Source organism: Podarcis vaucheri (genome assembly GCF_965113315.1).
Source record: "Podarcis vaucheri genome assembly, chromosome: 12".
NCBI lineage: Eukaryota > Metazoa > Chordata > Lepidosauria > Squamata > Lacertidae > Podarcis > Podarcis vaucheri.
The window spans coordinates 61,948,294-61,963,571 of record NC_138750.1 but is presented as its reverse complement, the minus strand read 5'-3'; the positions used below and the strand labels follow the sequence as shown (position 1 = coordinate 61,963,571).

Here is a 15,278-nt window from a genome sequence, read left to right as displayed (position 1 = left end):
GGCCAGCATGGCAAAGCCTCTTCTGGCAAACCAGAGAAGCACATGGAAACACCGTGTGGGTTAAACCACAGAGCCTAGGACTTGCCAATCAGAAGGTCGGTTGTTCGAATCCCCGCGATGGGGTGAGCTCCCGTTGCTCGGTCCCTGCTCCTGCCAACCTAGCAGTTCGAAAGCACGTCAAAGTGCAAGTAGATAAATAGGTACCACTCCAGCAAGAAGGTAAACGGCGTTTCCGTGCGCTGCTCTGGTTCGCCAGAAGCGGCTTAGTCATGTTGGCCACATGACCCGGAAGCTGTACGCCGGCTCCCCCGGCCAATAAAGCGAGATGAGCGCCGCAACCCCAGAGTCAGCCACGACTGGACCTAATGGTCAGGGGTCCCTTTACCTTTACTCTAAGTCAGGGGTCTGCAACCCGCAGCTCCGGAGCCGCATGTGGCTCTTTTACACCTTTGCCATGGCTCCGGGGCGGATACTAGCGAGGGGAGGAGGTGCATTGTGCGCCCCGACACTCCCCACTGTGGCGGGCGCTGTACTGGCTGTGACGTCGCATGGGGGCAGTGCGTGTGTTTGTCACGCACCGTCCCGACGTCACCTTCCCGCCTGCCCGCTACATTGTAAGGGGCATGTACGCTGGTCACTGCATTGAAAGGGGGCATGTACGCTGGTCACTGTTTTGAAGGGGAGTGAAGAACACACACACACACACACACAAAAAGGTAATTTGTTCATTTAACATTTATTTATATGAGGAGGAGTAATTCTGAGGGGTCAAACAAAGAAATAATAATAAAAAGTGACAAAAAAGTTATTTTTATAATGATGAGTTTTGCGGCTCCCATTTTTTTTTCCTTCGGAAACGGGTCCAAGTGGCTCTTTTTGTCTTAAAGGTTGCAGAGCCCTGCTCTAAGTAGATCACATTTGGCTATAAACCCACTGGGCTCCATCTTAGTGGCTTTGGTGTGGGCTCCTGGGTTTCTTCCCGCCCACTTTCCTCGTTGCCGTTCACAGCCAGAGCGAGCGACCTTGATTGACTCATATCTGTGACAAGCTGAGCCACCGCATACCTTTCCGTCATCGGCTGACGCACTTGCTAAGTACATGTCATTTCTGACTGATGAGACCAGGTTGGTACGGAGGGGGGCATTCTAGGGGTGGGGAATCAGGCAACAGGTGTGTCCAACCATCATAGCCAGAGATGCTTTGCGACAAAATAGCTCCTCTCCTACCCCACAGCAAGGCAAGAAAATTCACGTAGTCATTAATGGCAATTTCCAGCTCTCGGTGATTCACTTTGCCTCGACTTCTTAGGAGCTCCTGTTCTATAACATTAAAAACAACAACCCACAGTAACATTGCCGCCTTCTTCTCGCTCCTTCATATCTGAACGCAAGAGAGTAGAATCATAGACCTATAGAGCTTGAAGGGATCACGAGGAACAACTAGTCCAATGCAGGAATCTTTTGCTCCAAACGGGGCTCAAATCCATGACTCTGAGATGAAGAGTCTCATGCTCACCTGACTCTGCACTGTGGAACTCCTTGCCACTTTATATCAGGCAATTCGCAGTACTGTTTTTGATGCACCCCCCAAAACAGTTTGTTTACACAGACCTCCCCACATGTGTAAATCTGGCAAGTATTTTAATGTGCAATTTTTATGTTTAAAGACCAGCTCCTTTTCTTCATGTTTTTTGCTTGCTTATACACTAATAATAATAATAATAATAATAATAATAATAATAATAATAATAATGGACGCTGGTAGCACTGTGGGTTAAACCACAGAGCCTAGGACTTGCTGATCACAAGGTCGGCGGTTCGAATCCCCGCTACGGGGGGAGCGCCTGTTGTTCGGTCCCTGCTCCTGCCAACCTAGCATTTCGAAAGCACAACAAAGTGCAAGTAGATAAATAGGTACTGCTCCGGCGGGAAGGGAAACGGCATTTCCGTGCGCTGCTCTGGTTCGCCAGAAGTGGCTTAGTCATGCTGGCCACATGACCCGGAAGCTGTACGCCGGCTCCCTTGGCCAATAAAGCGCTGCAACCCCAGAATCAGCCACAACTGGACCTAATGGTCAGGGGTCCCTTTACCTTTACACCCCCAATAATGCCCAATCAAGCCACACATTTTGTAAATAAACCATTTATTACAAAAACAACTGGTTGCAATTCTGTAGTTTTTATTTGCAACGTTTACTAGGAGACGCAACAGAGCAGTGGTCCCAAACTTTCGCAGGCCTCTTGTTTCCACGAACTCACCCCCAGCACTGCCTTTCCTACCCCATTAAAAAAGCACTAAGAATGATAACAACGCAGCAAAATGCAAAACAGAAACAATTAATTGCACATTTAGTCAAGACCCAATTAGAACTGTTTAATTGGCTCAACAAAACTGACCAGGTTTTCAAAGTCTGGCTGTCATTTTTACCTCCCTGCCTCCCCGCTTGCCTCTTAGCACCCCCCCCAGGTAATCCTGCTGTCCCCCCCCCCGGGTTGCTACCATCCACTTTGAGAACCACTGCAGCAGAGCAAGAGTTTGCTTTTGCCTGCAGAAGAAACCAATGCTGCAAAGCAGCTTTCCCCAAACTGGCCTCCCGTAGTAAATAATAATAATAATAATAATAATAATAATAATAATAATAATAATAATATTTTTTAATTTATACCCTGCCCATCTGGCTGGGCTTCCCCAGCCACTCTGGGCGGCTTCCAACAAAATATTAAAATACCGTAATGCATCAAACATTAAAAGCTTCCCTAAACAGGGCTGCCTTCAGATGCCAGCTGAACTCGACGCTGCCTGTGTAGTGGAACTGAGCAGGGTTGAGTTGCATTGTGACACTGACGCGTCCCCTTCCCACTTCTGTGGCCGGGCGCATGCATGGTCGGCCAGGGCCTAAACAGGGCTGCCTTCAGATGTCTTCTAAAAGTCTGGTAGTTGTTCTTCTCTTTGACATCTGGTGGGAGGGCGTTCCACAGAGCGGGTGCCACCACCGAGAAGGCCCTCTGCCTGGTTCCCTGTAACTTGGCTTCTCGCAGGGAGGGAACCGCCAGAAGGCCCTCGGCGCTGGACCTCAGTGTCTGGGCAGAACGATGGGGGTGGAGACGCTCCTTCAGGTATACTGGACCGAAGGCTGAGCTATGCAGCCCCAGGGAACACAACTTGGTCTCTTCCCTCTCTCGTAATCCACATCACACAGGTCTCTGCAGATTCCAGCTCATTCTCCCATGGCGTACTGAAGGGGAAAACACCGGGTAGCGTGGCTTAAAGATTCTCCCTCCACCACCACCCCGAACAAGGAGGAATGATGTCACCATCGGCAAGAGTGTCAGAGTAACTGACGATCCTTCCTTGCTCTGTCCCGTGAATGCGGCGATAAGGAGGCTTTCAAGTTTTACCATGCAGATCAGCATACAGAACGAAGGAAACGATAGGAAGTCCCCTTATGTGTGTGTGTGGTTTTTTTAAATCCATGTTAATAAATAGAGAAGAAAACAAGAAGTAGTAGAAATATAAATTAAGTTTATTGTTTGTTGACAAAAGGGGTATGCCTTGTATATGGTTGTTGTTTTGTTTGTAAGATTTATACTCATGTCCAGTTAAAGAAGATATATACTATATTTGTTGTATAAGACTGTCAATAAAGTATTAAAAAAAGAAAGAGAGAACGAAGGAAAGAATCTAAGGCTAGGTACTTCTTTCCTTTTGTTTGATAGGCTTCCTACTCCACACTAGCAGTCCAAGCAGCGATGCTTTGCTGCATGATTCTAAAACACAGCTGCCTTGATGATTATTATTTTTACTCTCCGTTGAGGGGCTGTCGGGATGAAGTCCTGTCCTCCAAAATTGACGGTTTATCTCCTCGGCCAGAGAAGCACGAAGCCATCACGGCTCTTGGCGAAGTCCGGTGTGGTCTGTTCTGCACGCGTCTCCACGGAGACCAATTTTTTCCGTCCGTGGAGGCTGAGCTGAATGCAGTCCGAGACCTGAACCCGGAGATCCCTCTTAGTCCTGCAAACATGGGAAAGGAAGAGCAAAAATCTGAGCGACGAGGTGGCCCTTGATAGGAGCTCAAACTGCTCCCCGGAAAATATGAAAAAGTTAACTGTCTTTAAAACACAAATGTAAAAAGTGGCTAAGAAGTATAAAAATGCACTAAGTAAATTTTGGAAGTGTAAACATACTGAAGGGCCTTATCCCCCCCCCCCCATATGTGTGATGGCCTGGGAATCTGATTCAGAGGCTGAACCGGAGGAATCCCTGCCTGCACAGGAGTTCCCGCCTTCAGGGCCGGCTGAGCTGGGGCTGGGGCTTCAGCCTGAAGGGTCCTCACCTGTGCCGGATCCTCAGGAGCAGACACCAGATGAATCCGCTCTGGCTCCGGAGGTGATGGAGGACCCATTGCCTGCAGGTGTGCCTCTCCCAGCCCTGTCAGGGGAAGGTGAGTCTCCCCTTGGGTCCAGTAACCCTCCAGCCTCTCCTGAGCTGCAGAGGCTCAGGGCAGAGAGGCGGAGGGAACTAGTTTCTCCCAGGAGGAGTGCTCGCCTTAAGGCCAGGAGAGGCGGGTCACTTGTGGGCCGGGACCGCCCCTGGCCTCAGAGCAGCGGCGTAGCGTGGGTTGTCAGCACCCGGGGCAAGGCAAGTAATTTGCGCCCCTAACCCCTAACCTGCTGCCGCTGCCAGCTTCTTCTTGCTGCTGCCTGGTCTGGTCTGGTGTGGTTCTCTCCCGCGCTCAGCGCTGCGCGGCCGCTGCACTGTCCCTCCCCCAGATAGTCCCTCGCTCTCTCTCCGCACCGCACGCCTGGCACCCACCCCCCTCCACAGTGGGCGGCGACCCAGCGGCTCGGATCGGATTCGCACAGCCAGCACTGCAGTGAGAGAGAGTGAGTGAGCCAGGTAGGGGCAGAGAGCTGCGAGTGCGAGCGCGCCCCCCCCAGATGTGGTCCCCGGTGCGGGCGGCCCCCCCTGCACCCCCCACGCTACGCCACTGCCTCAGAGAAGATAAAGGCCAGTCAGCCCGGTTCCAGGTTGCGGGAGCAACGTCGTTGAACACCTGTTTCTGCCAGCACCCAGACCTGTTCTTCCAGAGTTCCCGACCTTGCCCGGCTCCTCGCTTTGGACCCCGCTTCGTCCTTGGTGGACAGTCTCTAGACCCGCGACCCAGGACCGGACTCTGACCACGCCTCACGGTAACCTCCCCCCGGGACCAGCAAAGCATGTCAGGTATGGGCAAACTTGGCCCTCCAGATGTTTTGGGACTACAACTCCCATCATCTCTAGCTAAGAGGACCAGTGGTCAGGGATGATGGGAATTGTAGTCCCAAAAACATCTGGAGGGCCAAGTTTGCCCATTTCTGCATATGTGGCAGACGTGTAAAAAGGCTTTGGGGAAACGATACATGATGAATGGAAAAAAAGGTTCAAATTGGTTATTCCCAAAAGGTTTCTCCTAGGGATAATAGGAAGGGAGGTTCAGAAAAAAATGGTTAAACTAGGTTTGCAAGAGCAGAAGTCAGAATCCTGTATATGCAGAAAATTGAAAGAAGGAGAAATTCAGAGTAAGGAGGAGAGGGATGGCTTCAAAAGTTAATGGACTAAGCGGAAATGGCGAAAAGGACAGCAAAAATAAGAGACAAAAGGGACGAACTGTTCATGGAAGATTGGAGACCCTTTTCACACTATTTCAAGAACCGTTATATTCAAATGAAAACGTGGGCAGGGTTCGAATTATGAGCAGAGGAGTGAAAACAACAAAAGCGAAATAGAGCATAATTCTATTAAAACATGTCATATAAAGCAGTGGGAATAAGGTAAGAATAAAAGTAAGGATGGGAAGTCAAAATTTTGAGAAAAACATGTATTGAAATATAAATAAATTTGCAACATCTGTGAAAATCAATAAAAAAATTATGTCTTAAAACAACAACAACAACAACACACAAACGTAAAAACAAGAGATTTGTGGAGCTCTTGGGAACCAGAAGTCTTGTCCTACCAACAGAATTTTGGAAGGCGAAGGAGAGGACATACTGACCCAATTCTCCCCGCCCCTTGAGTAAGTGCTTTCATTTTTTTATTTATTCGGGAAAAGTATATAACACTCGATTGTTACGAAAGGAGAGGGGGGAAAAAACCTCAGCAAAAAAAACCCCAACTACTTCAAAGCAGTTTATGAAAACAACGAAATGGAACAATGAAATCATCGGTAAAGCAGTTTTAAAAAATATTATTTAAAATATTGGGCAGGCGGGGAATAAGATCGAGGACAGTCCAAGAAACCCATAGGATTAAAACCCACGTCTACATATCTGGGTGGGCTTTCCTTAAAAAATTCTTAGCATGCTCTGGAAAGAGGATGGTGAAGGGAGCTCCAATGTATGGGTGCTGGAGAGAGGGCTGGGTGTAAATGCAATAAATAAACAAAAATATCGATTTCTTACTATTGCGGAACGGGGATTATGTGACACCTCCATCGTTCTGCCCAGACACTGAGGTCCAGCGCCAAGGGCCTTCTGGCGGTTCCCTCCCTGCGAGAAGCCAAGTTACAGGGAACCAGGCAGAGGGCCTTCTCGGTGGTGGCGCCCGCCCTGTGGAACGCCCTCCCACCAGATGTCAAAGAGAAAAATAACTACCAAACTTTTAGAAGACATCTAAAGGCAGCCCGGTTTAGGGAAGCTTTTAATGTTTAACAGACTACTGTATTTCAATGCTTTGTTGGAAGCCGCCCAGGGTGGCTGGGGAAACCCAGCCAGATGGGCGGGGTATAAATAATAAATTATGATGATGATGATGATGATGATGATGATTACAGTGCCAGTTCTGGTACTGGCAATCTCAAGCTGGTACCCTCCACGCTTTGTCTGACTCCCAGCTTCCACCAGCTCCTTCCAGCATGGCATTTTGCAGCTTCTGGCAAACGCTGAATCTCTTCAAGATTCGCTTCATTTCTGTGATTGTAAGTTGCTTCAAACCGCTTCTTTAAAAAGCACTTTTATTGACTATGATCCTGTTAGCCCAAACCACAAGACGGATCCTGCCGCCAGAGAATTAGATGGTACTTATGCCAAACTGTTTTCAGCATTTCGTTTGAACGTAACCCACCTTAGGGTGAAGGGCACAACAACAACACACAAAACAGGTGAAAAATGGTCCCAACCACGAAAGCTTACGTTGTGCAGAGAAGATAGGAGTCGGGGTTATGGCGTGTGTGTTTGTGTGAACTGACAATGAAAAGAAAGAATGGGGAAATTTGGAGTGCACGGAGGCCAAAGATGTCAACTTTCTGGGGCCGTGGGTGCCTGAGCACCCACAAATTCCCCATGAAGGGAACGGGCACCCACAAATTTTGATGCCAGGGCCATGCACGTTGCATGGCACCCACAGCCCCGGGCACCCACGGCCCCACGGATCCGCGGCTCTGGGGCCAAGTTGGCACTCCTGCATAGGACGAGGCCTAAAGTCAGGGCCATCTTTACCCGGGCCATCTTCACCCAGGGCCATCTTTACCTGGGGTGCAAGGGGTGCGGGGCACCCGGGTGCTGAATTCTGGGGGGCACCAGGCACCTGCCTGCTGAAACCACCTAAGCTCTTAACTATCTACCTGTTATGCAACAATAAATGAGTTTGATCAAGCTAGAAAAACAAAATACTGTATTTTCCTCCTTAAAAGTAAGGGGAAATGTCTGTGCGTCTTATGGAGCGAATGCGTTGTCCCTGGAGCCAAATTGCCCAGGGGCAAAAAGCAGATCATGCTTTTTTTTTTTTTGAAAGAGGGAAGTGGGTGTTGAAACAAAGCCGCTGATCGTTTGCCGATTGGGGAGAGAGATAAGGGACGCTAGGGATAAAGGAGGCTGCCTGGGAGGGGGGAGGTAAAGACAGCAGACTTGCAAGGGGGGGAAACAGGAAGACTAAAGCAATAAGGAGAGAAATTAGAAGAAAAGGAGGAGCAAAAAACTGCTCCGGCTAAGGAAAAGACACTAAGGCAAACAAGAGGGAAGGGACTGTTGAAAGGAAGCAGCTGGTCGGTGGGATCGGGAGAAAGATAAGGGATGCTAGAGATAAAGGAGGCTGCCTGTGAGCGGGGAGTTAAAAGCCCATGGATCCTCAGGATTTTTGCATTGGGTCACCCCAAATTCACCATCAGATCACATAGCATGTCCATGGCTACAGCCTGCACCAAAAAAATCATGCACCCACTGTTGCCTGGGGCCGCAATGGTGCAAAAACATGGTTACAAAGAACAGATCCACATGCATCCACAGGATTTTTGCGTTGGGCTACCCAAACTCACCGTCAAATCACATATCATGTCTGTGGCCACAACATGAACCACAAAAATCATACATCCACTGTTTCGTTTATAATATTTTTTTTTTCTTGTTTTCCTCCTCTAAAGACTAGGTGTGTCTTATTGTCAGGTGAGTCTTATGGAGCGAAAAATATGGTACATATATACCTAGGTATTACCAAAATGTATACCTACTGTTTCACTAAAGGACTTTCGACTTTGTGCGCTCATTTACCAAAGACGCACCACATTAGCGGTGGCGCTTGTCATTCACAACGGCGATGCTTGTCATTCTCAACGGCGCCGTACACGCGAAATTAACTCTTACACCAAAGTATTATGTATTGTCTGGAGCTGCTATGCGACAGTGGGGTCAGCAGCACCTTTGACACCTTTGGGGGTGGCTAAACTAAATTTGGGGGCACCGGGCGGATCTTTGCACCCCGGTGGCGCATATGCTAAAGACAGCCCTGCCTAAAGTGCTGGGGTTGGGGATCTGATGGGAAGACACAAAGGCTTTGAGGATCACATCACATTTACAAAATTCCTCTGGGTGATGCACCCCCCAATTCTGCTCCTGCTGACCCCCCTTATTGCAAAGGAGCAGCCCAAGAAGGAGAAGGAACCTCCATCTCCCCCCCCACCTGAATCCAGGGGGCGGACTGAGCCTTGAGAGATTATTTTTGGAGAGGTTAAGGTCGGCTAGCGTTCAATTGCTCTCTCTCTCTCTCTCTCTCTCTCTCTCTCTTAATAAATATTTTTTATTAGATTTTCCTTAAAAAAACATTTTTACAAAATTATACATCTATTTTTAACTTAAACCCTTTTTTCCAGAACTTCCCTCAGCTTGTCTGATAATTTTCCGTTTATTATTTATCCTCGTCTCACATTTCCCAATATTATATTGCACTCAAATACTCTTAATCACACCATATTTTTTAAACAATATTTCTAACAGTAATTTCACAGAGCTTCTTGAAAGCCAACGAACGTTATTTGCTCATCACAGAAATTTTTGATATACTCTGTAAATTTCTTCCAGTCCTCGGAGAATCTCTGGTCACGTTGGTTCCTAATTCTCCCTGTCAATCTGTCCATTTCTGCGTATTCCATCAGTTTCATCCTTCCTTCTTCTTTCGTGGGCATCTCTTCCTGTTTCCATTTCTGTGCCAGCAAAATTCTGGCTGCTGTTACTGCATACAAAACTAATTTCACATCTTTTTTACTAATTTCATTATCCAGTATTCCCAACAAGAAAGCTTCTGGTTTTTTAACAAAAGTATATTTCAGCATTTTCTTTAACTCATTATAGATCATCTCCCAGAAGCTTTTTACCTTCTTACATTCCCACCACATATGGGAAAATGCTATCTCTCTCTCTCGGCTTCTAAACCTCCAAAACAGATTGAAGAAAAATCAGCCTGAGCTTCCCACCTCTACATGGTCTCAGTGGTGGGATGCTAATTGGTCTATTCCCTGTTAGGATAAGGCATGGGGAGGCAAACTAAGGCCCGGGGGCCAGATCCGGCCCAATCCCTTTCCCAATCCGGCCTGTGGATGGTCCAGGAATCAGTGTGTTTTTACATGAGTAGAATGTGTCCTTTTATTTAAAATGCATCTCTGGGCGATTTGTGGGGCACAGGAACTTGTTCACCCCCCAAATACAGTCCGGCCCCCCACAAGGTCTGAGGGACAGTGGACTGGCCCCCTGCGGAAAAAGTTTGCTGACCCCTGTACTACAACCTGCTTAAGCATGATGTTGGTACCCAAGAAGGACCAGTCCGCAGATAGGCAGTGTGGCATGGTGGTTAGAGTCTCGGCCTAGGACCTGGGAGAAGACCAGGGTTCGAATCCACACCCGGCCATGAGGCTCACTGCCTGTCAACCTAACCTACCTCACAGGGTTGCTGTGGGAATTAAATAGGGGTGGGATGTGAGAGAGAGAGAACCATTCTCGCCACCTTGGGCTCCTTTGGAGGGAGAAAAGGTGTGATATAAATGTAATTTTAAAAATATATAAAAATCCCGAAAGGCATCTTGCGGGGGAGAATCCACCCCCCCCCACCCTCAGCAGACGGAGCAGATCATTTTAACCCACGTCTAAACTCGTCTCTTCCTGGCCAACGGTTGCCATGGCAACTGGGCACTCAGCAAGAACCATGGCAACTGGGTCCAAATGTTTCTTCCCGCAGCCCAAATATGGCAGCAGGATGTTGGAAGGCGAGGACCTGGAAGTGCCATCCCAAGGCAGGTTGATTATTATCATTATTTTAATTTTTTTAAGTGCCAGGATGGACCAACGGCCCTTAATGGTGAGGAACGAAATAGAAAGATGGAGGTGAATTGCCACTCGGTTCAAGAGTGGGGAGAAGGAGGAAGCCTCAGGGGGCAGCAACAGTCTGGAAGCAAATTCAGAAGCGCTGCAGGATAATAATAATAATAATAATAATAATAATAATAATAATAATAATAATAATTCTATTCTTTGTACCCTGCCCACTTGCCCCAGCCACTCTGGGTGGCTTCCAACATAATAAAACAAACATAATAAACAATCCTAGTTGCAGCGACGCCCCGTCCCAGCCAGACCCCTGCAGAGATTATGCAACCACCTTATAATTACACAACAATTGTAACTTAAGATGCATTGCAATGCTCAGCCAGCGTGGTGTAGTGGTTAAGAGCGGTAGATTTGTAATCTGGGGAACCGGGTTCGATTCCCCGCTCCTCCACATTTAGCTGCTGGGTGACCTTGGGCCAGTCACACTTCTCTGAAGTCTCTCAGCCCCACTCACCTCACAGAGTGTTTGTTGTGGGGGAGGAAGGGAAAGGAGAATATTAGCCGCTTTGAGACTCCTGAAGGGGAGTGAAAGGCGGGATATCAAATCCAAACTCCTCTTCTTCTTCTTCAGCGCAGATTACCAGGAGTTCAGCTAGATCTGCTATTCTCTGTGCACGTCCATGGGTAAGCGATTTCGAGTGCTCTAATATCTTATTTCGGAGCGAGTTAAGTTGTCCCGTCACACGTAGCAGAATTCGAACCCCATTCCCTTGAAAACGGAAGCACCTGGTGCCTTCGGGATTCCTAAACGCTTAGCTTTGGAGTGTCTGGAATGACTTCTCTCACATTTTCAGCTCACACCTTCTTCAGAGGGAGCCCAGGATCCTGTCCCCAGTGGCCAACTCGCCTCCTTGCACTCTGATTGACTCCAAACCATGGCTGAAAAGCTCCCCTTCTGTGATGGCTTGAGTGACTCTAGGGCAGGAACCCCCAAACTCGGCCCTCCAGATGTTTTGGGACTACAACTCCCATCATCCCTGAGGACTGGTCCTGTGAGCTAGGGATGATGGGAGTTGTAGTCCCAAAACATCTGGAGGGCTGAGTTTGCCTATGCTTGCTCTGGGGCGCTGGAGAGAGGGACCCCGCTGCAGAAGGAATAAGATTACACCACTGGGGAGCAGAAACAGAAGTGTGGTCCAGGCTTTGTTGCACTGTAGTGCAAGGGTGTCTCTCCCAGCTGGTGGGGTTTTTGTGTGTGCGCGTATGAACATATTTTGCCATTTTTCATTGACACAATACAGTGGTGCCCCGCAAGACGAATGCCTCGGAAGACGAAAAACTCGCTAGACGAAGGAGTTTTTCGTTTTCTTAGCCGCTTCGCAAGACGCATTTCCCTATGGGCTTACTCTGCAAAACGAAGCTTGCCCCGCAAGCTCCGGGGATTAGCAGGGAAGCGCAGCGCGTCTTCCCCGCTGTCCCCGGACCTCTTTTGAAGCAAGGGGCGGCGGGGAGAAGATCGCTTCTCCCCGTTGCCAGCCCCGCAATCTCCGGGGACAGAGGGGAAGGCGCGCGCGCCTTCCCCTCTCTCCCCAGACCCCTTTTGAACCAAGGGGCAGCAACGGGGAGAAGCGATCTTCTCCCCTCCGCCCCTTGCTTCAAGAGAGGGGACAGCGGCGCTTCCCCTCTGTCCCCGGACGGTCTCCATAGGAACGCATTGATTGATTTTCAATGCATTCCTATGGGAAACCGTGCTTTGCAAGACGAAAAACTCGCAAGAAGAAAAAACTTGCGGAACGAATTAATTTCGTCTTGCGAGGCACCACTGTAATTACCGTATTTTTCGCCCCATAGGATGCACTTTTCCCCCTCCAAAAATGAAGGGGAAATGTGTGTGCGTCCTACGGGGCGAATGCAGGCTTTCGCTGAAGCCTGGAGAGTGAGAGGGGTCGGTGCGCACTGATGCCTCTAGCTCTCCAGGCTTCAGGAAGACATCCGCAAGCCTTGCAAGCCCAGCGGGAGTTCCCGCGGGCTCACAAGGCTTGCGGGCAGCAGCCTGCAGCCTGCAGCATGGGGCGCCCCCCAGAGGGCTCCCCGTGCTTCGGGCGGGTGTCCGCAAGCCTTGCGTGCCCGGCGGGAGGTCCCGCCGGGCATGCGAGGATTGGGGCGGCAGCTTGCCGCCCAAAACACAAGGAGCCCTCTGGAGGGCGCCCCGTGCTTCGGGCAGGTGTACGCAAGGCTTGGGGCTGCAGCTGCAGCTGGGGGGGAAATAAATTTTTTTTATTCATTTCCACCCAAAAAAACGAGGTGCGTCCTATGGGCCGGTGCCTATAGGACGGTAACGGTGGATTTATATTGGATCAATCTACACATCATCCCTTTGTCCTTTGATGCTTTCTTTAATGCAACCACTACTATGCTTTAGGGACGCAGGTGGCGCTGTGCAAGTAGATAAATAGGTACCGCTCCAGCAGGAAGGTAAACGGCGTTTCCGTGCGCTGCTCTAGTTTGGCAGAAGAGGCTTAGTCATGCTGACCACACTGTACGCCGGCTCCCACGGCCAGTAAAGCGAGATGAGCGCCGCAACCCCAGAGTCAGCCACAACTGGACCTAATGGTCAGGGGTCCCTTTACCCTTTATATGTGTATATATGTGTGTGTGTGTGTGTGTGTGTATACAACCAGATTATCAATCAATTCCCCCCCTTCTTTATCTGTCAGCTATATTTTTGTAGGGTAGGGTAGGGGGCACTGGGGGTGAATTTATGGAACCTGTCCTGAAAAAAAAGTTTGGGAAACCCTGGTTTATATTAAGGAGGTCTGCACTGCAGGGTACTTGCTTTGAATGATATTAAATCACATAATCATGGAGCTGGAAAGGACCACAATGGTCATCTGCAACCCCCTGCGATGCAGGAATCGAAGGATTCGAACCCAGGACCTTGAGTCTCATGCACTACCAGCTGAGCCAGGTAAACAGGTCTTGATCTCCCTTGGTCCCTGCTCCTGCCAACCTAGCAGTTCGAAACCACGTCAAAGTGCAAGTAGATAAATAGGTACCGCTCCGGCGGGAAGCTAAACGGCGTTTCCGTGCGCTGCTCTGGTTCACCAGAAGTGGCTTAGTCCTGCTGGCCACATGACCCGGAAGCTGTACGCCTGCTCCCTTGGCCAATAAAGCGAGATGAGCGCCGCAACCCCAGAGTCGGCCATGACTGGACCTAATGGTCAGGGGTCCCTTTACCTTTAAGGTAGTCTCTATGGGAGTATATTGTATTTAATTATGGGGTATCCGAGTTTTTAGGAGGCTAACCACGCTGTTGGTTTTTGAATGTCTGATGTAGATTTTTTTCAATTTCGCTGTTTTGTATGGGACAATGACAATATTGTATCATATCCCTCTCCCTCGGTCCTGTTTCCCTGCTTGATAATATACATTGCCGTAAACCTTTGGGCTGTTGGGCTTGCTGAGCTCTGCAGAGAGCGCCCAAGCAGGGAAGTGTACAATAGAGCTCCGTAGGACGCCCCTTTTTCTGAGCGAGGGTTTTTGGGTGAGATCGGTGCTTTGATTCATTGAGCAGCCTCAAAGGGGGAGTTCCTTTGAGAGCTGCCTTATCACCTTACAAAGCAAGTCTTTTCTCAAGACACACGTCTCGCCATCTGGAAGGCGACCTCTGACGGCCCCCAGACTTGACCCGAGTCTTTAGAGACTGGGTAATCGATTCCCTCCACTCCGCCCCGCGGTGGGCGACGACATCTGTCTTTTGCAATCCTCCCCCTCTTGTGTTTTCAATGGGATGGGGAGCACGAGAGAGAGAGAGAGAGAGAGAGAGAGAGAGAGAAGATGGTCTCAGAGCATTAAGTGTTCAAGTATAGGTTCACGGATGGAGCCCAAAGCTGTTAAGAGAGGAAGGAGTTAATCTGGGCCGGCCTTCCAAAAGCTAAGGCTCTGTGAATGCCAACTCCCGCCAGCCCCAACCAGCACAGGGCACCTGTGCATGCAAAAAGTTCCTTTTTCACACAACAGACTTATTGCAACCACAAAGTGCCCCAAGGAAGTTAGATTATCCTCCACCAGGGCCGGGGCCTTCTCAGTGATGGCTCTGACCTGGTGGAATGCTCTGTCCCATGAGACTAGGGCCCTGCAGGATTTAACTTCCTTCCGCAGGGTTTGCAAGACAGAGCTATTCCACCTGGCTTTCAATGTGAACTTAGCCTGATCTTTTATTCCCCTTCCTTTCCCCTTTTTATGAAGATTGCCCGCTCTGGGATCCCACAGCTATTTCTCCCCTGGTTTCCTCGCTGGCCCAAATAGGACTAATTTAGCCAGCTAGCCCTGGTGATCATCTAATGTTTATTGGATGGATTTCCCCCCTAAACTGGACCGAGGCCGTTTAGGGCTTTAAAGGTCAGCACCAACACTTTGAATTGTGCTTGGAAATGTACTGGGAGCCAATGTAGGTCTTTCAAGACTGGTGCTATGTGGTCTCGGCAGCCGCTCCCAGTCTCCATTCTAGCTGCCGCATTCTGGATTAGTTGCAGTTTCCGGGTCACCTTCAAAGGTAGCCCCATGTAGAGCGCATTGCAGTAGTCCAAGCGGGAGATAACCAGAGCATGCACCACTCTGGTGAGACAGTCTATGGGCAGGGAGGGTCTCAGCCTACATACCAGATGGAGCTGGTAAACAGCTGCCCTGGATACAGATTTGACCTGTGCTT

At 49.3% G+C, this 15,278-nt stretch overlaps 1 protein-coding gene across 2 annotated transcripts in view; it reads right to left on the bottom strand.

Moving 5' to 3' along the window:
• Positions 1-3,501: 3,501 nt before the first annotated feature.
• The window catches only part of MYO1G (myosin IG), a 94,296-nt gene continuing 82,519 nt past the window's right edge, over positions 3,502-15,278 (bottom strand). For both annotated transcript variants that reach the window (XM_082192208.1, XM_082192209.1), the window contains exon 22: positions 3,502-4,010. In XM_082192208.1, coding sequence (XP_082048334.1) covers positions 3,854-4,010 — 157 coding nt within the window. In that variant the 3' untranslated portion in view covers positions 3,502-3,853. The remainder of the gene's footprint in view (positions 4,011-15,278) is intronic.